Source organism: Prorops nasuta, unplaced genomic scaffold (genome assembly GCF_024137725.1).
Source record: "Prorops nasuta isolate Cenicafe-Biocafe unplaced genomic scaffold, Cenicafe_Pnas_1.2 PNAS00011, whole genome shotgun sequence".
In the NCBI taxonomy this organism is placed as follows: Eukaryota; Metazoa; Arthropoda; class Insecta; order Hymenoptera; family Bethylidae; genus Prorops; species Prorops nasuta.
The window spans coordinates 3,472,688-3,498,766 of record NW_027116808.1 but is presented as its reverse complement, the minus strand read 5'-3'; the positions used below and the strand labels follow the sequence as shown (position 1 = coordinate 3,498,766).

The window sequence follows — 26,079 nt, the reverse complement described above, 5'->3', positions numbered from 1 at the left end:
ATTGCAGAGTTTCAGTGTTTAGGAAAAAGTTTAGTTTATATCAGAGAAGATATTATCGTTGGTGCAGAAGAAAGAATTGTTAACAGATTGGATCGGTAAAGAAGAGGCTAACGAGAGAGAGAGGGAGAGAGAAAGATAGCGCGAGAATAAGAAAAAGAAAAGAAACAAAAAGAGGGACTTGGCGCGTAAATAAGAAATGGTGGGGAAGGCTAGGAACGGTGTAGTGCGGCGCTCAAACATAAAACGAAACGGGCAACGTGATCGAAACTCAGTTCACAGCCAGTTCTCGATCCAAGAGGATCGCGTTTAGTGAAACGAGCCCCACAGCGTCTGTTTACACTTTGCCATACTCGGTAAAACGATTGCAAAATAATCCTACTCCTTGCCCTTATCGACTCCCGTTTCAATAAAAGTGTGATCGGTGTGTATTGCGGGCATTAAAGTCTCCGGAAGTAAAAGAGAAAAGTGCCAAGTTTGAGATAAAGGGTAAACAAAAAATTATACAGGAAGATGAAAGGACCAAGGACTTTGTTTATCCTTTTTACCGGTTGCATCCTCAGCAGCTGCTTCCTGCAGATCGATTCTTCCGCTATACCGATGTGGGAATTCCTCTCGAGGGACGAAAAGGTGAGTCCGTTTTGCGCCGATCGCTCTGGGTTGCCCTCGCAAGGGCAAAATAAAAATGACCAACGATTCAGTCAAATCGTTCAACGACGAATCGCCGATTCACCGTGGCGACTCGAGGGAACGTTGCGTTATACTAAATTTAATGCGATTCAAGATTGGCAAGAGATACGAAAACACAAAGTGACCGGTATATTGTATATCGAGTTCCAGGGCACTTTAATGTATGCAGGATATTGGGCAACGGAGAGAATTGGGCTCTCTATATTCGTTATGGCTCCTCTAATGGGAGAGATTTCGAAAGAATCACGGGAGAATTTAGAAAAAATATATATCCATTGGAGATCGTTGACTTTCACCGAACAATTGGGTGCACTCGATGCTGCCACATTCTCGCCACTGCGGAAACTTATTCGCCTTCGTACTCGCATGGACCCGATTTAGACGCCAATAGACACTTTTTAGACATCGAACTTTGTTAACCTCGAGCTCGGAAACGCTCGAAGAAGGACTTTATCCCGAGGTTCCTCGTCGTCTTTCGAATCCTTTAAAACGCCTACGTTCCTTCGTTGCGCCTCTCAAGGATCCTGCAACGTCATTGCCATTATTAATGTATTCTCATTGAAATCGCTCGATTTACCCTTGAATATGCCGCACAGTCATCACTCATCCAAATCTTCAACAATAATAGCGGTTAAATTCCTTGGGATTCGTTAAACTTTGGTTTCTTCTTTGTTGCTTTGCCCTTTGACCTCAATTTTTTCGACATAACCTTAATTTTCTTCCCGAGTTCTTTACACGTATTGGTTATTATCTTCGACAATAGCAAAGTTTATCTTCTTCAGGATTCCTTTAGCTTTAATTCCTAATAGTTTTCTTACGCTTATCGCGATCTTGAAAAACGATAAGGTTTAAATTCCTCAGGGCTCTTTGAATTTTGATTCCTCTATTCCCATTCCTATACCCTTTATTTTTTCCCACAAATTTTGCTTCCGTCGTTGTACACTTATTTATAAGTTCCTCGTTCAGTATCAATGAAATAACAGGAAATCGCGCGTATAGCAATCTACGGTCGAATTATTTCTGATCTCTGTGATTAGATCGAGATGGAAGCCTACAGATTCGTATCAGTTTGATTTATTTTTATCATCGAAATGATAGATACCGCGTATGAGTAAAAAGTTGTATTACAGCCACTGGGAACTCGCTCCGGGCCAATCCTATTTCTCCCTAGCTTCTGGTCGTTGGAAGACGAATTGGAATTACCGTGATTACGTCTGAATCGTATATGCGTATATATATATATACTGTTATGATAATTACAAAGGAATGATAAAAATTCAAAAACTCGTAATTACATATTTTAGCGTTGAATCTTCTCGCAGAAAGAGCAGGCTTGTAAGAAAATTACGGATAATCGGCTTTCGAAATCAATGGGGATTTAATACATACCGATATATGTTCAACCTGGACCCAAGCTGTATTATTTAAATTCTGCCTGCACTTTCTTTCGCGAGACTCGAATCTACTGCAATCTTTATCCCCCTTTTTTTTTTTAATAACGCGGAAAGTCTCTGCGTTTCTTATTTTATGCATTTTTTCCTTTCAGATTCTTTAATAAACGCTAAGAAGGCGCCAATAAAAATTCTGCTTAATTTATGCCTCGTGGTGGAATAACAATCACGCTATAGTCGCGCTTGGCTCGTTTCGATCTTTTCAATTTTTTTAAGAAAAGGATTTAACTGGCTCCAATTAATACTTTATCAAATTAACGAGATATACACTTGGCGAGGAAGGAATTAATTCGCTCGTTAAGAGCTCATTTACTTATTTCATTCGCTTTCACTTTTATTAATGATCCTGTCCGATTGGACGCCCTGAAATTGAAGCATTTATCAACGTCCCCTGTATAATTCACATTTTATAATTCACCAGTGATACACGCCGTGCTGAGTATACTGCGCAGGTACGCGGAAAATAAAGGTGCAAAAATTGCTGAAGAAATAAAATGGCGGCTGCGTTCCAAGTTCAAGAACGATCTCGGTGCTTTTATCCAAATGGAATCTCGCGTTTAACTATTTTCTTTTTCAACGAGAGTATAATAGAAATGAGACGAGGTTTATTCGTTCAGTCATCCTGACTTTCCGCGCTAATTGCTCCTCGCTGCTTTCTCCCAATTTCCGGAATTCCGAGAGTGCAGGACGGCTGACGATCGGCGGCCATGGATCATTCGTTTTGACTTCGAATTTGGGTCAACGCTAAACTTCGTTTGTTCAAATGTACAAATCGTAGTTCTTCTCACAATTCTAGGCTTAATTTTCCAAATATTTAAAATTTTTAAACCATCGAGATATTTTATAAAAATATTTTTATTTTACTCGTAATAGTTACTCGGGGTAGAAGAGACTCTTCCATAATTTTCTGGTTAAGCATCTTGAACAGTTTACTCAAAATCCAAAAGCGTAGGATTAAAAAAAAATCAAAATTTATCTCAGTTCGATAAGAAAAAAAATTGTTAAACCCATTTTGTACAAGGTCCACCAAACACTGTCTAATAGTCGTTCAATTAAAGTGCGACTAACGATTATAATTATTATCGACGCACCAAGAGCGATTTGGTGCGAAACTGAATGAATCTGTATACAGAACCGATTTATCGGTAAATTTTTTTTAATCCAACCAACCAACGGCACGCTTTTTACGGAGAAAATGGTATTGTGAAAAAATAAGGGGAGGGGAATTATCGCAAGCGGAATACACGAGGAGATACGTGACCGAAGTCGACGACTATAACGACAATAAGGCGTATAGTGAATTTTTTATGCTCGCTTGCTCGCTCGCTACCGAGGATAACTGTTATTTGTCGTGTTGCGATGTTACACATTGGCGAGTTTCACCGGACGCACGCGGAATGTATTGGATTCTCGACGTGCGAGGATCGTTGCTTTCACGATGTCACCACCTCGCCAAAAACAGTCCCAACCACCCATACGAGGCAACCGATTTCTTCTCGATCGCGATATTTTCCACTCGAACTGGTTATAAAAAAATCATGATTAATTACTTTAATAGCAATTAATCAACTCCACTTTCCTAATTAACGAGAATAGTGAAGATATCTCGATTTTATTTCGACTATCTGCATTTTTTTACCGATCTTTCGACAAGTGTTTTCAGCCACTTATCTAATTCTGATCGATCGGTCTGTAATGAGACAATTTTGCGAGACTATTTGTTGTATAATTTGCTAGAAAAACTTCTCACTTGCAAAAAACCAAAGCCTCTGTTAATCTCCTCATAGAATCTTTTCTCAATTTTAGCAAAATTTTGCAAAAACCTTTGCAAAAATCCTCGTACGAGTTTCTCTCAAATCACTCAGCGATTTACTCGCGCGAGATAATATTTGGGTCTACGCATACATACGAGTTTTTCTGCTTACATAATTTTACGGATAGTCCGTTGCGTTACAGGAGAATATAAATCGTCGGGTTTATATTGCTCAAGCGGCTTTGTTTATTTAAAATTCAACAGCGATCCAATTATTTTAGCAAAATTTTATTGCTCTCTTGGGAGAACCACAGGGATTTGGTTCCGATGGCAAAGGTCGATGAATTTTCGTAAACTTCCAAGTTTACTGCTCGAGTACACCCGTAACGAATTCATCGATGTAAAACTGCATATATTCATTTCCACATGCAAAATTATCGGACTTTGCGCCCGGAACTCGAATCCTTGCCTATTAGGATTAGGATCTCAGGAGACCTTGAAGAAAACGATTTTCTCACCGCGTCCGTTTGTTCTTCCACAGATGAGTCACCTCTACCGAGTTTTCAGCAAACAAGTTGCGAGATACTGTTCGGACTCGACGAGGCCTGATTGCAATAAAAATCTGTTGGTGACCGGTATTCGTAATCTGGCTAATACGGATAACAATCTTCTGGATAAACTCGACCCTTATCAGCGTGGAGCTAAAGACATGAGTGAGTGATGCTAACGATTCTCAACATTTTATTTATATTAATTAAAAACTATTTTTATTAACGAATCATTTTTATTTACAGTCTGGCACGCGTTGGTTGGTAGCAGCCGATTTTCCACAAGAGTCGATTACGAATCTTTGTTCACCACCGATGCCGATCCTCTCTGTAAGTATATATCCACTTGTGTTAACGATTTTTAACGAAAATCAGTTCGAACGATGCACAATAATGATCTATCGGTTAAATGGATCATCTAACGGAAATTGGAAAGCCCGTTGGATGCTGAATACGATCGAACGAGGTCACTTTTCTCGCGGAGACTCATCGAAAGAGTCTTGGCTTTCACATTTTCTCCCTGTTTAACTTACACCGTATATATGTCTGTGTGTGTGTGTGTGTGTGTTTGTGTACAGTATGTATACATCTCCGAATGCAACGATTTCGCACACGATTCGCATTTGTTCACTCACAAACGATCATTACTCTCCTGACCTAACGGAATTTTTATAAGCATCATTCACGATTCGATCATTCCTCCATCTCCCAAGGACGCGTCCTTCCTGGAATCTCGAAACGCTCCAAACGCCTAATGAACTTGAAAACCGAGTGCCATTTCCTTCAACTCGAAGGCTGCGAGAATAACGGCTTATTACAACTCGAACGGGGGACTTTGATCGTAATGCTGAATCGTCTTTTGGATTTCAACCGATTTTTTTGTAAGGACCGTTGTTAGATCAGTAGTAAAAAGTGTGTTTCTTGATGATTTTTGGAGGTTGGATCAAAATCTTATCGAATTTCTAGAAAACGAGGAATGTGGAAGACACGTTTTATTATAAATAAGTTCCTTTTACCGATTTCAGCCGATTTTTCGACGATGACTGTCATTAAATCAGTGACACGAAGGATGTGTCTTGCCGATTTTTCAAGACTCGCTGAATCCGAGTCTTATAGAATTTATATAAAACGTGGAATATTGAAAACAGGTTCAATGATCAATCATTTTGCTACCAATTTTATTTGATTTTTGATCGATGGTTGCCATTAGCTCCATGACGCGAACGATATCCCCCCCCCCCCAATTATTTCCCAAGAGTCATTTGATCAAAGTCCTATTGAATTTACCGGATACAAAGAGCAAAGGAGGCGCAGGTTGCATGATAAATCGGTTTCTGCCGATTGCACTCTTCCATTCTCGGTTCTTCGATCGACTTTGAACCTCCGCTTTAAATTCAAAGCTCGCGAAGTAATAATGGCCAAGGAATGACGATGATGACGACGATCGTCGTCATTATCTCGAAGACGCGAAGGATGTAGCTTGCCGATTTTCGAAGAGTGGCGGGATCGGAGACCGATCGAACTTGCCGGAAACGAGGAACGTATAGGAGACACGCTTAACCAATGATTACCATAAAGCGGAGGTCGCGTTAAGAATAGATTCCTGCTATCTCGAGTCTCACGGCATCCCGATTCAATACTGCTAGGTATCTTAACTCCCCCCCCCCCCTGACTCTCAGCAATAACAACACGCGCAATCATCCTTTTCACCTTGTACTTGAAACTTTCAAATCTCATTAGCGAGAAAGCTAACGAAAAAATCTCCCATCGCGTTCCAAGCCCCCTCCCCAACCCACCCCCTTTCTAAATTAACAAAAAACAAAGCACGAAAAACGAGAGAGAGAGAGAGAGAGAAAAGGATAATTTTTACAATCTCAGCCTCGAGCCATTGACAAAATTCATCAATTTCGAGCGAAATCCCGTATATTCTCGCGTGTCCCCGAAAGCTACCGCTCCTCCCCCCTTTATAAGCTATACGAGAACTCGTGCAGATCGTGGAATTTTTCAAGCCGTACGGAGAAACCTGTTGCAGTTATAAATGATGAGATTTAGAAAAATCTCAAGATGGATTTAAAAGGCAAACTAGCTTCTTTATATTTTAATGTATACCGTCTCGTTTCTTTATAAATATATATTATATTATACGTATTGCATTCCTAGGTATATATATGCGAATGAATAAATTTCTTGTGATTTTAGCAACGAGCGGAAGTGACACGAACGGATTGACGGAGGAGAGCGCACCAGCTAACGATTACGTGAGACCATCCAGTCAGCATTCCGGCCCGTATTTGGTGGGACCAATGGTGATCCGAGTGTATCCGGATGGCCGCCCGGTACCGGAAGACGCTGCGCGCCCTCTACCGAAAGACGAGGACGCGGAGGAATTGAAATACTCGCGTCTGCCTTCCGTGGAGGATATCCAGAAAATTGGTGCTTTTTACCAACCGAAATCTACGAGGCAGGCCAAACCCACCCGGAAGCCTCACTTGACTCGACAGCCCACCCCCTCCTCCGCCTCCGAAATCCAGCGTCGCCAGGGCGACCAAGTTTCGCGCAGAAATCCTTATCAGAGAAATTTTCTCAGGGAAATCGTCCTGAACAATCGTGGAATTCGGTACTTTTGAAACGAAGGTGACCTTGACCTCGAGTTGATTCTTCCGACAGCCTGCGTTACAGAACGCGGTGAATGCAGACAAAATTCAAGAGGCTCCGACGCCTTTTCTTCAAGGTCGGAACCGTCGGGATTTGGAGACCTCTTTCTTTCTCTCTCTCTCTCTCTCTCTCTCTCTCTCTAGTCTCGGAGGATATAACGAAGAGGAAATATCTTCATTTCCGGTCGAAAATACCAGTCATTTTCTTTTTACACCTCCAGGCGAATGATTATTATTATTTGTATATATACGTATATATATGTATTTGTGTAATACGTACGACTGTCAGAAGATGTACGCGTGATTTTTTAGTATGTTTATAGTGAAACTGTATTTTAAGTGATAAGCCGTCGATCGAATATTTAATTTAAAAATCATTGTTCAAATCAGTGAGATTGTCAGTGTGTTTTTGCTTGTTTCTGTATGTGTGGATTTCTGCATGCGACAGCTTTGTATGAGAGAAAGAGAGAGAATGAGAAACGCTAAATTATTATTTAATTTTAATTATTCAATCGTGACGATTGGTCGACAATAATTTGGTAAAGTTCGCTTTCTTTCGGAACCTTCGGTAATTATCGGATCATTATGAGTGTCATTGTCGATCATGATTTTTCAAGACGTAAAATTATTTAATTTCGCTCTCATTTAATCTCTATTTATTTCACTTGAAAAGATAATCTTTTATAGAAAATATGAATCAAACGATTTAGTATTTGTCATATTATGTGAGTTCATCTATATATATTATTAGTTTAAGAAATTACGATCGTCCAGATGAATATTGTATGTATGATGTGTGCAACTTTTGTTAATAATAAACGAGATGTTTTTAAATGACGTCATATTTTCCTTATAACCCATAATAATTAATATTAGTTTTCGCGGCTTTTTGCAAACTTCGTTTAAATTTCGAGAATTATAGATCTCGAAATAGGATAGTGGCGCCATCTAGCGTTTGTAGCAGCAATCTACTGGTAAAACTCAAAATATTTTCAGTGAGGGTATTTCGGTATTTTCGTAGTTCATGCTTCAGCCAAATAAGGAGAAGGGCGGAACAAGTATTTTGGTAGTGGTGTGTAGTGGTATATGTGAGTGTGGAATGTCTGCATGTGTCTATCTGCCTGTGTGAGATAGAGCGGTTTACAAAGGTGTCGCGAGCCGGGAAACAGATTGTTCAGGTTTTTTAATTATTCTTTAAAAGAAACAAACAGAGCACGCTAGAAAAATGTCTTACGAGAACAGTAAGTTATGAACAAATTTTTTTTCCTTTTTTTCCAGTGATTACCAAGCCCGCTTCACTATCATTCTCGAAAAGTACTTCCCACAAAGCCGCTTATACACTACTTTAGTGTTATCGTAAACTGAATCATCGGTGATTTAATGCTACCATGTCAAATTACATCGATTTAAACAATTACTCAGGCCTTTTAATTGCTCGAAAATTATGCCTAATGCTCTTATATTTGTAGAATCTCAAGCAAATATGGTAAGCTGCCGAATTATTAAAAATAAATAAAGCACAGTGTTAATTCATCTTGCTATCTGTCAAGAATTTTGCACAGATATTATTTATCATATGAATTGGAGTCCTGCCAACTTATTATTTCTAGATATTTCTATTTGATTTGTTCTATGCTTTACATATTTATAGAACCATGCAAGCTTAGACTCCAAAATTAGATATACATATTCTAGATATAAATAATAAGTTTACTTTAATAAATTTGAAATTGTATTAATTACAGAGTACATATTTGCTACACTGCCTAGAACCCAAAGAGGCCAGCCCCTTGTACTGGGAGGGGATCCAAAAGGAAAAAATTTTTTATATACTAATGGCAATAGTGTCATTATTAGAAATATTGATGTAAGCATTGTTTTTAATCTTATGTCAAAATAGTAACAACAGTAAATTGATAAAATATAATTGATTATAGAATCCAGCAATTGCTGATATTTATACCGAACACTCTTGTGCAGTAAATGTGGCTAAATACTCTCCAAGTGGTTTTTACATAGCATCTGGTGGTAAGTAAAGTTATAAATATTAAATGTAATAACAAAACAGAAATGTTGAATTATCATAATAATTATTGTAGATCAATCTGGTAAGATTCGTATATGGGATACTGTTAATAAGGAGCATATTTTGAAGAATGAGTTTCACCCAATTGGAGGACCTATTAAAGATATTGCATGGTCACCGGACAGTCAGCGAATGGTGGTTGTAGGTGAAGGAAGAGAAAGGTATTTTAACGTTACTATATAAATTAAATATAACCAGTTAAACCTTTGTGTAATATAATTATTGATTCCTAAAAATTGTTTAGATTTGGACATGTATTCATGGCAGAAACTGGAACATCTGTTGGAGAAATCTCTGGCCAAAGCAAACCTATCAATTCATGCGATTTTAGATCAGCAAGACCTTTTAGACTAGTAACAGGCAGTGAAGATAATACCATTGCTGTATTCGAAGGACCTCCATTCAAATTCAAGTACAGCTCTTCAAAATGTGTATTCTCTATTACTGAATTTTATGGGAAAAGATTACACTTTTATCATTTAATTTTAGAATGACAAAGCAGGAACATACAAGATTTGTTCAAGCTGTTCGTTATTCTCCAAATGGAAACTTATTTGCCTCTGCTGGCTTTGATGGCAAAGTTTTCATCTATGATGGTGCAACGTCAGAGCTAGTGGGAGAGGTTGGAGCGCCTGCTCATCAAGGTGGTGTATATGCAGTGGCATGGAAGCCAGATGGAACTCAGTTGCTAACAGCTTCAGGAGATAAAACTTGTAAACTGTGGGATGTCGAGACTCGTTCCATAGTTAGCGAATTCAGTATGGGATCTACTGTTGATGATCAACAAGTAAATATTAAAGCATTTCTGTGAAAAAAAATTATTTATTGAAATTTTAACATGGCTGGTACTCTTGCAGGTCAGCTGTTTGTGGCAAGGAAATCATTTGTTATCAGTCTCTCTTAGTGGATTTATTAACTATTTGGATGTCAATAACCCTGAAAAACCTATTAGAATAATAAAAGTAACTAGAAATTTGAGTTATAAATATACAAAAACTTCATTGATTTTACTGTATTCTATTAAATATTACAGGGTCACAACAAGCCAATAACAGTATTAACATTAAGTCCTGACAGAAGTACAATCTATACTGGATCTCATGATGGTTACATCACAAACTGGAATGCGCAGACTGGCGAAAATGATAGAGTGAAGGGACAGGGACATGGTAATCAAATTAATGGCATGAAAGCCTCGAACAACTTACTTTATACTGCTGGCATTGATGACACACTGAGAGCAGTTGATATGGCAACAAATACATATACAGAGACGTCCAATACTAAATTGGATTCTCAGCCACGTGGTTTAGATATTTATAACGATTTGGTTGTTACTGCTTCCGTGCGACAGGTAATAAGAATCCTACGGATTTGCAACGATGAATGTCTCTCGAAGACCTTGAATATTAAAAAATAAAATATTACAGATTACAGTTACACAAGGAAATAAAAAAGTTTCTAGCTTGCCAATAGATTACGAGCCTTCAAGTGTGTCTATTAATCAAGGAAACGCAGACGTTGCTGTTGGATCTGCATCTAACAATAAGGTATTGATTTCATCAATATAATTAAATGTTATATTTAAATGTCGCCAATCTCTTTTATATGCTTGATTAGGTTTATATTTATGAATTATCCGGAACTTCACTAACTCCAAAGACTGAATTAGATCACCTTGGTCCTGTTACCGATGTCGCGTACAGTCCCGATAATAATTACGTGGTAGCTTGTGATGCAAACAGAAAAGTTATTCTTTATGCAGTTCCAGAGTATAAGGTAAAGATTTCATCTTTTTTATTATTTATCTTGTTTTTGTAACTAATCATTTATGGTTTCATTGCTATTTGGAATTATTAGGGGGTGAGTAAACTGGAAATTAAGCCTCATTTTATAATTGTTAACAAAATTCTGTTACTTTCAGTTCGCACACGACAAGGAATGGGGCTTCCATAATGCAAGAGTCAATTCCGTTGCTTGGTCTCCTGATTCTTTAATGGTGGCAAGTGGCAGTCTTGATACTACAATTATTATTTGGAGTATATCAAATCCAGCAAAGCATACGATAATTAAAAGTAAGTAAATTCTTTCTCATTACATATATATTTTAAAAAGGATAACTTACAAAATATATTTCGCTATAGACGCTCATCCTCAAAGTCAAATTACGCGTTTGGTGTGGCTTGATGAAGAAACTCTAATTTCTGTTGGGCAAGACTGCAATACCAAAATCTGGCGCATAGAGAAGATATAAGTAACTTTTGATACTACTAACTTTTAAAGAAAAGCTCATTTTTGGATGCATTTTATTTATTTAATTCGAATAAACAAATACTGTATATTATTTTGGAATACTATTATTGATATATACATATATATATATATTTAAAAAAAGTAAAATATCTATTTGTGATCTTTAGAAATGTTAAGTTTATTTATTTAACATCTTGGCTATTGAGCTGAATCAGTTGTGTATGAATTTAAGAGAAACACTGGTCAAAGTGATCAACTAATGTCTTTATTAAAACAATTTAACGATAACAAGAAATAACAACATAAAGACTAAATTTTTTGTTTAAGGAACATCCACACAGTTTATCATTTATTGTATTATATTTAAGTTTGAAGGCGCTTCGTTTCTATAATTATTTAAAATCGATCAATGAAAATTAGAAATTTAAGTTCCTTGGTCAATTATTTACAAATTAACTATTATTGTTCAATATATAAGATCTTGATTATACATTTTTCTGTACAATCTTTTGTACAAGTAGACCTACTGTTAAACAATTTATTTTTACAAAATTATATCAAGACTGTTACTAATTATAGTTAACTCAATATAGTAACTCTTTTTACTTCCTTTAATCAGTTTTGATACAATACTGTAGAAATAAATTATATTTATGTGCAGGATTACTTGTATGAATTCAAAGAGATTTCTAATAGAAAATAAATTTGTCTATGACTTTGGAACATTGTATCGCGGACGTTTCTGAGGTGAAGCCACTGGGTGCCTGTACGAAACGTGTTTTCGTAACGCATCACGCGATCGGGACACGTGAGAACAAGCTGTGCAGCTGTATGAACTGTTACTATGAGTTTCCATGTGCACTCGTAAATTATATTGATTACTTAATTGTTTCCCGCAAACAAGACAAGTGACACTTGATTTGTTACACGATTGGGACGTTCGATTTGTCGCAGAAGTTGCTAAAAATTTGAAATTCGCATCCCAAATAGGCGGTGGCTTCGTGTCCTCTAAAATTGTCCTTTGTTCGCCGGAGGTTGGCACGGTCTCCTCCACCACATTGTCCGTATACATCTTTTCAGTATATTTCTCAGAACTAGATGAAGTATTGGTAAAGATTGGGTTTTTTTCTCTTTGATTAAGTTTAGCATTTATGGAATAATAAGGCTTTGTTTTAACGCAATAAGGCATGCTCTCCTGGTCATTGGACGAATCCTCATCCATGTTATCCGGTACTTCCACAGTTGACAATTGACGATCTGCTGTCTCTCTTACTGATACATTATCTGTCGCTTCTTTCTTTATTATCGTATCATCGGAAGTTTTTTCTTGGGTCGGATTCAACGCCGGAGGCTGAGTATAAACACCATTATCATGCCATGTAGAGCTCTTCTGTAAACAGAACAATTAGCGTTTACAAAATTCAGGCTTAAATTCAATAACAAGTAAAGATTTGATTCATTCTACTTCATCTAAAAAGTCGCCTCTTGTGTTATAAAATGTATTACAATAGAAGCTCTTTCAAAAGCCCTGTTCTACCTATCCTCCAAGGTATCTAAAAGTCGATATTCAAAATTTGTTACATATATCATTGGTATCTGTAGATTATACATCTTTTATAGTTATTCTTGACTAAATTTACTCTTCAAATGCATCTCTTTTTCCTTGAATATAAATGTTTTCACTAACATCAAATTAAATCAATTATTGAAAACTCCACAGCTCTCAGAAAAAATTCATGCAATGCTTGGTCTTGTTACATATTAAAGAAAATATTACACATTAATATTAAACTTGGTTACAGCCATTTTGGTTTAAATGTTAGAATGCTATTAAGAGGCAACAGGGATATGTTGCACAGAATGGTTTTACTTTACTACAAATAATTTAGTAATGTAGACGTTTATGGATGAAAAGCTATCTTAGATATACCTGTAAACTCATTCTATGGGGTAAGGTTCCATGGGATGCATCCACTTGCATTTAGTTGCAACACACACAACGATCTTGATCTCGTGGATATCGTTTATATTCATTATCGTTCCTTCGATGCATGTATGAATACAACATGTAGCAGATATTCCTTCGTGAAGTAGATCTTGAGGAACGACAGTGAATGTGTTTAAGTGACCTGAACAAAACAACACGATCATACGGTATATAAAAGATTAAAGGAGAAAAAGCAAATGTGCAATTTGTTTAAGAGTATTACTTTATCATCATTTTTCAGACTCCATATTTGGAGGAATAGGTATTCAAATGGAGGTAATAAATTAGATATAAAAAAAGTCATTTTAAATAACAAGTAATAAAAATATACTCAATCAAAAAATTAAATTTTTCATGCAGAAGATTAGCCCCTAACGTTTGCTCAAACCGTATTTAAAAATTATCCATATCCTGCTTTTTTTACTAAATTTGCAAAAATTTATTGTGCTTCAAATTTAAAGATTGAAAAATTATTTGACAAGAGGTTTTGGTAGAACAGTTATTAACCTTTTCCAATCATTTAAACTCTTTCAAACTAAAAGTAACAAAACTGTGGAAAAATGACTGGGGAAGGTTAAACTAAACAAATACTATATAACACTAAATTAAAACACAATGCATTTGATGAAAGATAACAGCATAATGTTAGATAACACAAATGAAATACTCATATATGAAATTTCTATAAAACAGCTCGTCATATCTTACCCCTGCTATATCAGCCAATCCACGAATGTGTAGAGTATCAGCCATGGCTAAAAGAGCTGGTAATTGTTCTTGATAGATATTCACCTCACCATTGTACATAAATGTGACTAGAGCACACAAATTAGCATATTCCATACCAGGTAATACAATAACAGGATGTTGTAAAGAGCTTAAATCCTAAAATTTTTAACATTAATTATTTGTAATATTTCTGTAACTCAAATAATAGTGGTTTGAAAGTGTTATTAAGAAGACAGGTGCATAGTAAATACCTTGAATAGCTCTTTAAAATAATAACTGCAAGCTGAAAGAATGATTCTATGTGCATGTATATGCCTACCACCAGCACTCAGTGTAACATCTGTTAAATGCCCACCATCAAGCAATTTAGGTAATGAACTGAGAAGTGTGTTTTGAAAATTATGCCATCGTAAACAAAATTGTTGTCCCTCCATGCTTATCACTGTACAAAAAACATGTACCATGAGCCAAAGGGAAAGATGTTTTATACAAATATACAAATATTTTTGCAATAAGCAGGTTATAAAAGTTTAAAAAAATAAAATTCGATACGAAATAATGATTTACACATTAAATTTATGCGTATCACCAAACGAATACGTACGTTCGACTATATAACTAATCTCGTACTTCGTGAAATAGACAATACTATTTATTTAATCAGCTTGTAGGTTCCAGCCAAATCTATTATTGTACCTAGGTATGGCTGGAGGAAAGAACAGATACCAAGATTGATTTAGTACTATCAATTATAGTAGTGCAATATATTCGACATTTTTATTAAGCTTATTGTATACTATCGCTAAGAACAATATAACGAGCTAACTATTACCTTGAAAAAATTACAGGCCAAAATTTGCCAGTGTCCCTATGCCTTTTTATACTTTACACAACACTTAACACATTCACCCTCTCTTACCAATCGCCATAATCACGAAGATCACGAATAATAGAAAATCTACACAGTGAAGTAGATAAATATATATATACTTCTTATTTGTAACTTCTAATTGGTTAATCCGCATGGCCTAATTTTAGTCCGAATTGAAACAATTACGTCAAAAGAGGAAATCTACGAACAACAAAAAATCCTAATAATATTAATACGACTGGACTGAACCGATAGGCATGGTCTCTGACAATCCTTAAATGTATTGTGATAAAATTAGAACGTAAATGGGACGCTGGAATTTAAAAATATATTTAAATGCCTATTTTCGCGAATGTGCGATTACAAGTAAAAACAAAAACCAATAGCTGGATTCAACCAGAGAGTTCAACCCCCACTCACATCGATCGCACCCTCAGCTCCGAATGAAATGTTCAATATGATTGGTTGATCAGTCAGTGTACTTTCTGCATTGGACCAATCGAACATTTTATTCAGCAGAAGCACATTGCGAATTTTTGATACAATGCAGCGATTGGTCTATTTGAGAAAGCACTGACTGACCAACCAATCAAACGATTAATTTAAGATAGTCGAAAGTATTGATAGCTGACTAAAATAATTTTTTTTTCGGTCCAATATACAATTTGTCCAGATATATCGAAAGAACGAATCCAGTTTACAAATGAGAAATGGACACTTTTTAAAATATGCGAAAAATTACAGCGCATTGCATATACGGCAATAGCAAGTAATTAAGTCATGCTGCCAACATTTGTCAATTAATCCAACTATTGTGGTTATAAACGATCAACATGCTTGTGTGGTCTTGTAGTCGTCGTTTCTGAACGCAAAGCTCAGTCGGTGTAAGTTTACTCTATTGTAGCCTCTAGCTTTTTAGCACAAGGAGTCACTGTCACGGAAAAGCTGAGTGGGTGAGAAGTGAGAACCCTCATGTTCACATTCTCACTCACTTTTACATCGTTTTACTCGGTTTTACTGACATTTCGCTGTGGCTGTGCGACTGTGGCTGTGTCATCGCATGGCCGACGTGTGCATTTCAAGATCGAGGTGGCTAAGGCTTCCCTTTCGCGTGGCATACTTGAGATATCACAAAAATCGCCATTGAGAAGGGTCGTCCAAGTAAAGGGTGAACAAACCCAATTGAAACGTTGAAAATTTGAAAGTGAGTGCCATCATGGGAAGCATGTTACTTGTTGGATATTGGGATTAGCTATCGATAACTCAATAGCCGGAAACAAATTGGCAAATAGGGGGAACAGGGGTTCATGCTCGGCCACTCTTTTCATGGATTGCATGATGCACTTGGGTAGTGAATAAGGGGTTTACTCGGTGGCGGGGTGGCCACCTGGCGATTTCTGTGCGATACCAATGTAAGGTGCGGTGGCCATCTAACGGCTCAAACGTGTACTTGGGTGAATGCACTGGTGCATGTGGGCGAGGTGGTGTTGCTGTCTCGTCACAAATTTTACATTATTCCATTTCAATACGCGGGTAAACTTATGCTGTGCACGTTCTGTCTGCCATAATCCGGTATAAACTGGATCAAAGCAGTTTCGTCGATACATAGCTAGCAATTCCTTTCAGAGAAAATCCGAGAGGTATCCGAGAAAAATAGGGATATAAAATAGAAACCCGGCTTTTTCATCGAAATTAATCGGCCAATCACGCTCTGCCTAGCTCTGCCGAACCTTCCGCTGTTATACCATCTTAAATTCAGCACGAATTCTTTTCAGCCGCGACCACGCGACTTAGCATACAGCAATGTCCAACGAGGAAACTTCCGCTGACCGTAATGTGGAGATCTGGAAGATCAAGAAGCTTATTAAAAGCCTCGAAATGGCTAGAGGGTAATTTTTATCATATTTAACATAACCGCAACTGTCACTCCTTTTCCTATTTCATTCTGTGACATATGGTTTAAAGGCCATGTGCTAATTACTCAACCATCTTTTAGCTTTCACTCTATTTCAATAAATATTTCTTAATCTAATTATTTCATGTCTAATTTCTTTTCATTTTGATTAGTCACACTGATATTTTCTTCAAGGCCTTTACACTAATTTTGTTTATTCTGACTCATGTTTTATATTATTTTTAATGACATTGTTTATACATATTCTTACTCTTATATAACATAAAGTATATAGCAGGTATATTTATAAAAATTTAATGACCAAAATTATTTTTTATTTAGCAATGGTACTAGTATGATTTCACTCATAATACCTCCAAAAGACCAAATATCGAGAGTAAGCAAAATGTTAGCAGATGAATTTGGTACCGCATCTAACATTAAATCTCGTGTAAATAGACTATCAGTTTTGGGTGCAATTACATCGGTACAGCATAGGCTAAAATTATATACTAAAGGTAAGAAGCTTGTTTATCCTTGTGGTATTTTAAATGCTACCTGAATCTATCTAAGTTGAGTATTCTTTTACAATTTCTTTTTTCTTTGCAGTGCCTCCGAATGGCCTGGTAATATATTGTGGAACAATTGTGACCGAAGAAGGCAAAGAGAAGAAAGTCAACATTGACTTTGAACCTTTCAAACCTATTAACACTTCTTTATACCTTTGCGATAATAAGGTATATATATATATACATCATCCAAAAATTGAATATTTGTATTTAATCATTGAAATCCAATGTCCTTAATAATGATATTGTTTTCAGTTTCATACAGAAGCTCTTACAGCATTGCTTGCTGATGATAATAAATTTGGTTTTATAGTCATGGATGGTAATGGAGCCTTATTTGGTACCTTACAAGGAAATACTCGGGAAGTTTTACATAAATTTACCGTTGACCTTCCTAAAAAGCATGGTAAAATATATTCTATAATATAGTATATTGTTGGTTTAAAATACGCAGAAAATGTAATTCATATTGACCTTATATATAGGTAGAGGAGGACAGTCTGCACTTCGTTTTGCAAGATTGAGAATGGAGAAACGACATAATTATGTTCGTAAAGTTGCTGAAGTAGCAACACAACTCTATATCACTAATGATAAGCCTAATATTGCCGGATTGATTTTAGCGGGTAGTGCAGATTTTAAAACTGAGCTTAGTCAGTCTGATATGTTTGATCCTGTAAGAAAATATTTTATTATTCAAATCAATGGCAAAACAAAATATACTTACTATTTATAATTATAAATTTTCAGAGACTACAAGCTAAAGTTATAAAATTAGTTGATGTATCCTATGGTGGAGAAAATGGTTTTAATCAAGCTATTGAACTTGCAGCTGAATCTTTGCAAAATGTAAAATTCATTCAAGAGAAGAAACTGATTGGTATGCAGTTTTATCAATTTTTATAACTTTATGCATTGTTCAATTTAAGTACAGAAAGTCCAATTTTTTACAATAATTATTTTGTTTTAACCAGGACGTTATTTCGATGAAATTTCTCAAGATACTGGAAAGTACTGTTTTGGAGTTGAAGATACCTTAAGAGCGTTAGAATTAGGTAGTGTGGAAACATTAATTTGTTGGGAAAATTTAGATATACAACGATACGTTTTAAAAAATCATACAAACGCGGAAGAAAAAGTACTGCATCTTACGCCTGAACAAGAAAAGGATAAAACTCATTTTACCGATAAGGAGGTATACTGAAGACTAAAGAGTATTCGTTATAAACAGCAGTCACGTTTTATGGTAATTTATGCTTTATTATTAACATTACAGAGCGGGGTCGAATTGGAACTTGTAGAGTGTCAACCTTTGCTGGAATGGCTTGCTAATAATTATAAGAGTTTCGGTGCTACATTGGAAATTATCACTGATAAATCTCAAGAAGGCTCCCAATTTGTACGAGGTTTTGGAGGTATCGGAGGTAAGCATTCAATTTTATTTCAATAAATTATACCACATTGATAAGAATAACTCAAATAATCTATAAACCAATGAATTTTTCTCTCAATATACGTGCAATTATAAAAAGCAACACACCCAATAAGTCAAAAGTACTAGATAAACTAATTTTTATATTTTCCTTAATGTAAGTTCTTCTGATTGAACTTACATATATATTTTAAGATGATCAAATGGTATTTTAAAGATATATATTTAAATATAAAATGTAAAATTTAACCAGAAATGATCTACCAGAAACCAATAATACGAGTTTATTGGAAAAGAGAAACAAGCTAAAAATACTAATATTAATAGTGGAGTATATATGTTCGTACATAGGAATTCTCCGCTACAAAGTTGATTTCCAGTCTCTGCAGGCTGATGAGCCTCTTGACGATGTTGACCTCGATGATTACTAATTTCGTCTGTGAAATACTCAGAATTCACCAGGTAGCTCTTTCTGTCTTGAGTGCATTCGTTTAAATATGGTATTTCATAGAGCATATAGTTATTGAAACTGAACAAATTTATCATGCATCAAAAACATTGAATACGCGCATTAATTAGACGAATAATCTCTCGCAAATGCTTTATTTCAAGAATCATTTAAAGCAGTTTTTACCTCTTACATATTATACAAGAAAAGATTTTTTATAAAATTGTATCAAACGATACATTTGTTCAGAATACTCAAAAACTTCCATTGGGTTTTTCACTAAATAGTATAGGTTCTTCTGTGCAAATCTGTAGTTTATGTATGTCTTTTCTTCAGTTTGCTTGCAATATTTAAATTTTTAATTAAAAATATTTCTGATTCGATTATTTTGGATGGTCTAAAGTCAATCATGGTTTTCCTTTTATTGACGCTCCTGAATTGTAAACAAATTAAAACGTGAATATTTAAATCTGTTTAAATTTAGCCAACACAATAAGTAAATTACCACCGGTATTTAGAAAAGACATTTGATCTATACAGCATACCGGTTTTTCTAGTTGCTAGTGGTTGATTCAATGGAAAATTTCCATTTAGTGTTAATCATTTTACGGATTTCGTATTAAAAGCTATCGCAATTCATAAGTTATCATAGCATTATTCATAGCTGTTGACCATGGCTAATCATGACTGAGTAAATAATTATGAATTTTATTTAACAAAGCTAATATTGTACGCATTATATAATATTATTTATAATAATGTGTCAAGTCTGACAGAGTAAGAAATTAATTTCTCTAACAATGAAATTCCAATAATTTAAATTGGCAATAAAATTATTTGCACTTCACAGTGTGATATTCTTAATATAAAATAATTTTACACGACTACATAATCCCACTATGATATTTTTTCCATTCATTGAAATTACTATATTATCTTTCATTTATAAACAATGTCCTATGCAAGTTTTATTAGCATGAAACACCTTTTTATTACTTTTTTATGCCACAGCTATGTTCAACGTAGTTTATACTTTTGTACCATTTATAGTGCTGAGTTATAAATCTATTATTTAAAATTCTTCACTTATACTCTTTTGACACTATTTTTCAAATTTATATAAATTAAATTTCAAACAAATTATATTCTAATTCTGAGAAAAACTCTGAATATTTATATACTTGAAGGGATATTATTAATTTAATTTAATTCAATAATTACGTAATTTAATTGATCACAAATAAATCTAGTTTTTCAAGTCATCTGTAAACATGATAATAATATTTTTTACTTTTATTTTTTTACCATATTTTTATCGCAGGAGCGTGTGATGTTTGCGATACTAGTTCGTACCTTTTTAATGATTCACCATTAATCTTGATCTTCCTTATATTTCTACTTATTTCAATCTTGTAGTAAATCCTTGAATATTCTTTTTACCAAGCAATGTTTATAATGCTATTTTATTCAAAAGACACAGATTAATATTAATGTGATACATTCATAAATTAACGTAATAGATCAAAACGCTAAATTAAAAAATTAGTAATATTATACATGACTACTTTTAAAATAATCATATTTTTCTATATCAAGTACACAGTACTGCTTGTTTATATTGGTATTAATGATGATATTAATGCTTCTTTCACAGTGAAAGCATAAGCGAAGATAAAATTATTTGTACTATATGTGCTTCTTGCATGCTCGAGCTGTATTTAGTTTTCAACTATTCTTACCGTTATTCAATATATCATTTATATAATAGTTCAAATATGCACGTAATGTTTCGAGCGATAAAAATTAGCCCTTTTAAATACATTCAGCACGTTGTAGTCAAGGTGAGAGAGTCGTTTTTTTTTATTATTTAAAAAGAGATTGCTTTATGACAAAATATTTATTCTCTATTATATTCGAAGCTTTTTGTAATAAATTTGAAAGGAAATAATGCATTAATTGTTCGTAAATATACAATTAAGTATATATTAGTTCATTAGAATATTATGAAACAGTTAAGTAGATAAACTTGTTTGCAACGATACAAAAACTTTGCACGAATTATATCGTCTTATATTCGTTAAATAAGATATACACTTTTAAAGAATATAAGATCTCATATACTCTTTTTCCTAATTTTGTTAAAAATATACTGCACTTTTTTCATTAATAATATTATTTATCGTATACCTAAACATTGATTAAAAAGTAATGGAATTTTAATAATTGCTCCTTTAATATTATAGATAAAATTAAACGAAAATGTTATAGTAATATATCGATTTAAACTTTACTATAAGCTTAAAGAAATTAACAGACAATTGTTTAAAAAAATTAGGAGAGGATTTGTATGTAACTCGTGCGTAAACTAAACTTTTTCTCACTCGAGTAGAAAATGCCGCATAAGCCGAAGGCGAGTGCGTCAAATTTTTCTACTCGTGCAAAAAAGTACTACTTTACGTACTTGGTGTATAAATCACTATTTGTTAATGAACGCAGAAAAAGTATACGACCTTTTTATGGCAGTAAACAAGTAGAATTTTTTTTGTTATAAATTATTTTTAAATAGTTACTCCATTTACATTTATAAGTACTAATTATTGTCCTGTTCTTAATAGCTCGCACTTTGGGAAAGGTATAGTAATTGCTTTTTATATTAAGGTAGTAGTCTCAATAGATATTTATTCTACCATTTAAAATCGAACAAAAAATAAGAATGTTTAAAGAAAACAAATACAAGTAATAGAATGACATCCAATGCACAAATGTGGAAGTAAAATATTTTATTTTAATTTGGTTTTGAATATTATTTGATGTTTCAGTATTATTTATTCAATTATATAAAGCAGGATTTTGTTTATTTCCTATTTAAAACGTGTCTGACTGGTACGGTAAATATTTACTGAGAGAGCTATCTTAAAATTAGAAATTATAGAGAATATTTCTTTTTGTTTTTTTTTTATGTTTCGTATTATGTATATATTCTATATTATGCGATTATTACGATTAATATCCTTAAAATAATGATAAATTATATAAGAAAGATAATTATATATCATTTGCCTTTTGAATGAAGTATCAATAGATAATCCCTATTATTGCTACTATACTGATTTTTACATAAAATTTGTTAACCAACTTAATACCACAGCTTATTCGATTTTTCATATTACACTGTGTAACATTTTAGCATTGCAAAGCATCAACTCTATACTTTAATTGAAAGCAATAATCAACACGCATAAATTTTATTTTAAAATACATTCGAAATGTTGGTAAAACTTGAAAATTCATATTTGTGGAATTATTAACTTACGTTATCTGAAAGTATTGTCTTTTGTTAATATTAATCGATGCTACATTATTCGATTGATTTCTGAATTTTTATTAAATTGGATGTTTTTACTGAAATCTAATGATAAGAACGTAAAAATAACTTTATGGTCTATAAAAATAATTGTTTGTATTTTTCAGGTATATTGCGGTACAAAGTGGACTTTCAGAGTATGCAGCTGGACGATATTGAGATCGATAATTTTGATCTGGATGACTACTAAACCTGTGACTCGTTGGACACTCGGTTTTCCAAACTTCTAGATAAAAAAAACGATACACGAACATATGTTCACTTTCGCATAGTATTTTAAATAAGGCGCGTAAAAATAATGGCAAAAAGGGAGAAATAAAGATTTAATAGGGAAATATCAAAAGCAAGAGAACTTAACGTTACACATATGGAATCGTCGTTTAGTAAAGTTTTTGCCTAGGCTTTAAAAGAAGCATCCAGCGGTCTCGAAACAATGAACAGAAGTGAAAAGCATAGCACGTGACGCGCCAATAGTCCATGTCTATGAGAAAAAGGGCAACTTTAAGACTGTGACACTTAATTAAGCCAGCTTGAACCTGCCTATATCACATAAACATTACCTTGTATTACAATTATCTTCTTCAATTATTCACATGGATTTATTTTGGTATAACTCCGCGAGTTAATATGCCGAATACAATTGTACAGTACGTCTCATTTAAGACACAATAATTTTATATTAAATTGATGTTGAACATTTTACCATAGATATTATGGAAATATCAAATTAGGGAGAAACAAAAAAAGTTCTGCTAAGTTTCCGAGTGAAACATATGGCTACGGCGCTATTTTGCTCGTAATAAATTAATAATTACTATCACAAATCTGTTTGCGTATCGTACATTCTACACCGGCGTTTAAATTCATATGAATAATAAAGAGTTCTGTACATAGAGACAAATTTTTAATGGCACGGTTGCCTTAGACGTAAGTTAAGGTTGCGTATGATCCTGACAAGATAAGTAAAATCTTTTTATCTTTGTCAGTGATATTCGTGTAAAGATAAGAAAAGACAATTTGCTAAATTGATATTCTGTTGCTGGCTTTTGACTCTCAGGTTTTGTACAGTGAATAATTGTACATAACGAATGCTTCACGAATATATTGGAAATCTGATTTTCTTTTTTCATTAATACATGCTGCATCTTATTAGCAAGGACGGAGCTCATGCAATGTTTAATGAAAGATATTAAAATATTATGAACACTGTTAATTTAACGTGCTTATTCATACGATGCCTTTGTATTAAATAATGTCGTGTATGTATAAATGTGGTAAGAATGTAACGTGCAATTTTGGTGAAGTACCTTTTATAACAGAAAAAGGAAAAAATCGATAAATCCTGTATGCTAAGCAAAGATTTTCATGAATATTAGGAGATTTTTGGGCAATAATGGTTAAATGTTGATTTATATTGATCAATGTACACTAAACTCTGCCGCTCGTCGCTCCCGTGGAAATTGTGCTCACTAAAAACTTCATCAAAGTGGAACGTTCGACTAAGATCCGGCTTATTGTGGTATGTGCACAACGAATTTCAGTACACAATCTCACAGCATTGTATCTGTGTATTGTCTCCTGGATACCAAAATGTTAATTGTCGGCTTAATTTTCCTTTTAATTAAAATTTTTATATGTGTGAAGAGGAACGCGAGTATAGATCCTTCGCTATTTATAGTGTATCGGCGCCATCATTTTATTTGCCTTGCAAATATTTCAATTATAAATACATGGTAGTTCTGTAAAAATTCATTGAAAATGAAAGAGAGGGGTCTAAATGTTGGAGGGGAAAAAACATATAACCTTGTATGTGTAAGGTAAGAATGGTGTACAGAACCACCGATTTTACAAATTAATTTCAATTGGATTATTGACGTACTTAGATAATGGATTTGCCTATGATCTCGTCCATAAGCATAGTTGTAATTTGCTAATGAACATGTTTGTCTGGTAACCTGTTTTGTTTCTTCCGTATATTTAAAATTGAAATAATATTTTCGTGCTGAAATCAACATATTCTTATCACACTATTAAGGTCCACATCGCTCCACACATTATTACCTACTGAAGTAATATGAGCATTTAAACATGTATTTTATTGTTCTATTAATTTTCTTCAAATATTAGTATAATTATAATCAACTGTAGTTATACTTGTTTTGTATGCCGGATCTACTGCACGATGCACTTGCAATATCATATTGTTTAAATTATTTTTTTCTTCAAAACATGATATGAGAGAAGGTACGTGGGTAAATTAAAGAATTGTTACCAAATACTGTCAATAGTACGGCAGTAGTACTACGTCCTTTATCGATATTAAACTCTGTCGAGTGACAAAGCGGGAGATTGAAATAATGATCTGATACGAACATTCCATGATGACGTACGCACGTGTTAAAACTATTACAAAAACAGAAAAATGTTCTATTTTCAATAGTAATGATCTTTCTGGAACCACTAACGTATATTTAGCAATACATTAATTTTTTTTACTGTAAAACCAGTAAAGCGTAAGAGTTGTTTAGCACGTGTATACAGATTTATGCCTGCCTCATGTCCTAATTTGTATTACAATAGTGTAATATACATGCAAAGGATATAACATTTTATTAGAAAATTTTTATACGACTACTTAGGAAAAATCATCCAAATACAATATGATGCATTTTTCATAATACGTTAAATAATTTTACTGCATCAAACGTCCATTATTTCCAATCTTCCCTTTATCACCATTGAAGCATTGTTCCTAATTTTATAATTCTTCAATAAGGCTTTATATGTTCCCAATAATTTATTATGTTTTAATATTCTCTTACTAATTTTGAAATCGAGAAATTGAAATAAGGGAAGAAATAATATAATATAGTTTTTTATAAAAAAAAATAATTGATGTCTCCAATATAGATACATGTATTTTTGGGTTTATTTGTCAATATTTATGACATAGACAAAGCCAGCAAAATTTATTTTAATTACAATATCATTCTTGATTAAAATTACAAAAGGATCTATTCAGTCAATAATAAATGGAGGAAGGAATACTACAATGCATCTATAATTTTAAATGGAAGTACTCAGTATGATACTTTTCAACATAAATATATTATATTAATATTATCCTTTTTGCTTGTGGCATTTTCATTTGTACATCTGCTTGTATAAAATCAACTGTGCCGATTGTACATACCATATACCATATACATTTATAAGGTGAGGCACTTATGGTGTACCAGAGCTAGAATGTAAAAATTGTGATATATCTGAGAAACTATCGGAAATATCAATGTTTTGCACAAAACTTCTTTTAATGCAATTAGAGATAAGTTTTCAAAAAGGTACTGTGCAAA

At 34.0% G+C, this 26,079-nt stretch overlaps 4 protein-coding genes across 10 annotated transcripts; 3 read left to right on the top strand and 1 right to left on the bottom strand.

Moving 5' to 3' along the window:
• Positions 1-291: 291 nt before the first annotated feature.
• Reg-5 (Rhythmically expressed gene 5) lies at positions 292-7,910 on the top strand. The gene is made up of 4 exons (XM_066733783.1): positions 292-627; positions 4,433-4,604; positions 4,686-4,769; positions 6,639-7,910. Exons 1-4 carry the CDS (start codon positions 511-513, stop codon positions 7,064-7,066), a joined length of 801 nt encoding a protein of 266 aa, XP_066589880.1. The 5' UTR covers positions 292-510; the 3' UTR covers positions 7,067-7,910.
• A 281-nt stretch (positions 7,911-8,191) lies between these two features.
• On the top strand, positions 8,192-11,523 carry flr (actin-interacting protein 1 flr). The gene is made up of 12 exons (XM_066733511.1): positions 8,192-8,334; positions 8,839-8,960; positions 9,031-9,121; positions 9,193-9,340; positions 9,424-9,591; positions 9,669-9,966; positions 10,037-10,141; positions 10,213-10,533; positions 10,610-10,729; positions 10,800-10,958; positions 11,104-11,254; positions 11,324-11,523. The coding sequence occupies exons 1-12, from the start codon at positions 8,319-8,321 to the stop codon at positions 11,431-11,433; spliced, it is 1,809 nt and encodes a 602-aa protein (XP_066589608.1). The 5' UTR covers positions 8,192-8,318; the 3' UTR covers positions 11,434-11,523.
• A 136-nt stretch (positions 11,524-11,659) lies between these two features.
• On the bottom strand, positions 11,660-15,393 carry LOC136777335 (longitudinals lacking protein, isoforms H/M/V-like). Of its 2 annotated transcripts, XM_066733513.1 has the most exons (5): positions 14,981-15,393; positions 14,753-14,854; positions 14,400-14,590; positions 14,128-14,304; positions 11,660-12,822 (listed from the first exon to the last, which is right to left on the bottom strand). In XM_066733513.1, the coding sequence occupies exons 3-5, from the start codon at positions 14,580-14,582 to the stop codon at positions 12,142-12,144; spliced, it is 1,041 nt and encodes a 346-aa protein (XP_066589610.1). In that variant the 5' UTR covers positions 14,583-14,590; positions 14,753-14,854; positions 14,981-15,393; the 3' UTR covers positions 11,660-12,141. The 2 variants fall into 2 exon arrangements, with proteins under 2 accessions (XP_066589610.1, XP_066589611.1); XM_066733514.1 differs by lacking the exon at positions 14,753-14,854.
• Positions 15,394-15,784: 391 nt separating this feature from the next.
• Positions 15,785-25,849, top strand: eRF1 (eukaryotic release factor 1). 6 transcript variants are annotated; one of them, XM_066734139.1, is made up of 10 exons: positions 15,785-15,903; positions 16,795-16,908; positions 17,256-17,431; positions 17,523-17,650; positions 17,738-17,888; positions 17,968-18,158; positions 18,233-18,362; positions 18,457-18,677; positions 18,759-18,906; positions 22,834-25,849. In XM_066734139.1, the coding sequence occupies exons 2-10, from the start codon at positions 16,823-16,825 to the stop codon at positions 22,914-22,916; spliced, it is 1,314 nt and encodes a 437-aa protein (XP_066590236.1). In that variant the 5' UTR covers positions 15,785-15,903; positions 16,795-16,822; the 3' UTR covers positions 22,917-25,849. The 6 variants fall into 6 exon arrangements, with proteins under 6 accessions (XP_066590236.1, XP_066590235.1, XP_066590233.1 ...); XM_066734138.1 differs by lacking the exon at positions 15,785-15,903 and adding an exon at positions 15,914-16,223; XM_066734136.1 differs by lacking the exon at positions 15,785-15,903 and adding an exon at positions 15,914-16,223 and having other exon boundaries at positions 16,646-16,908.
• The last annotated feature ends 230 nt before the right edge of the window (positions 25,850-26,079 follow it).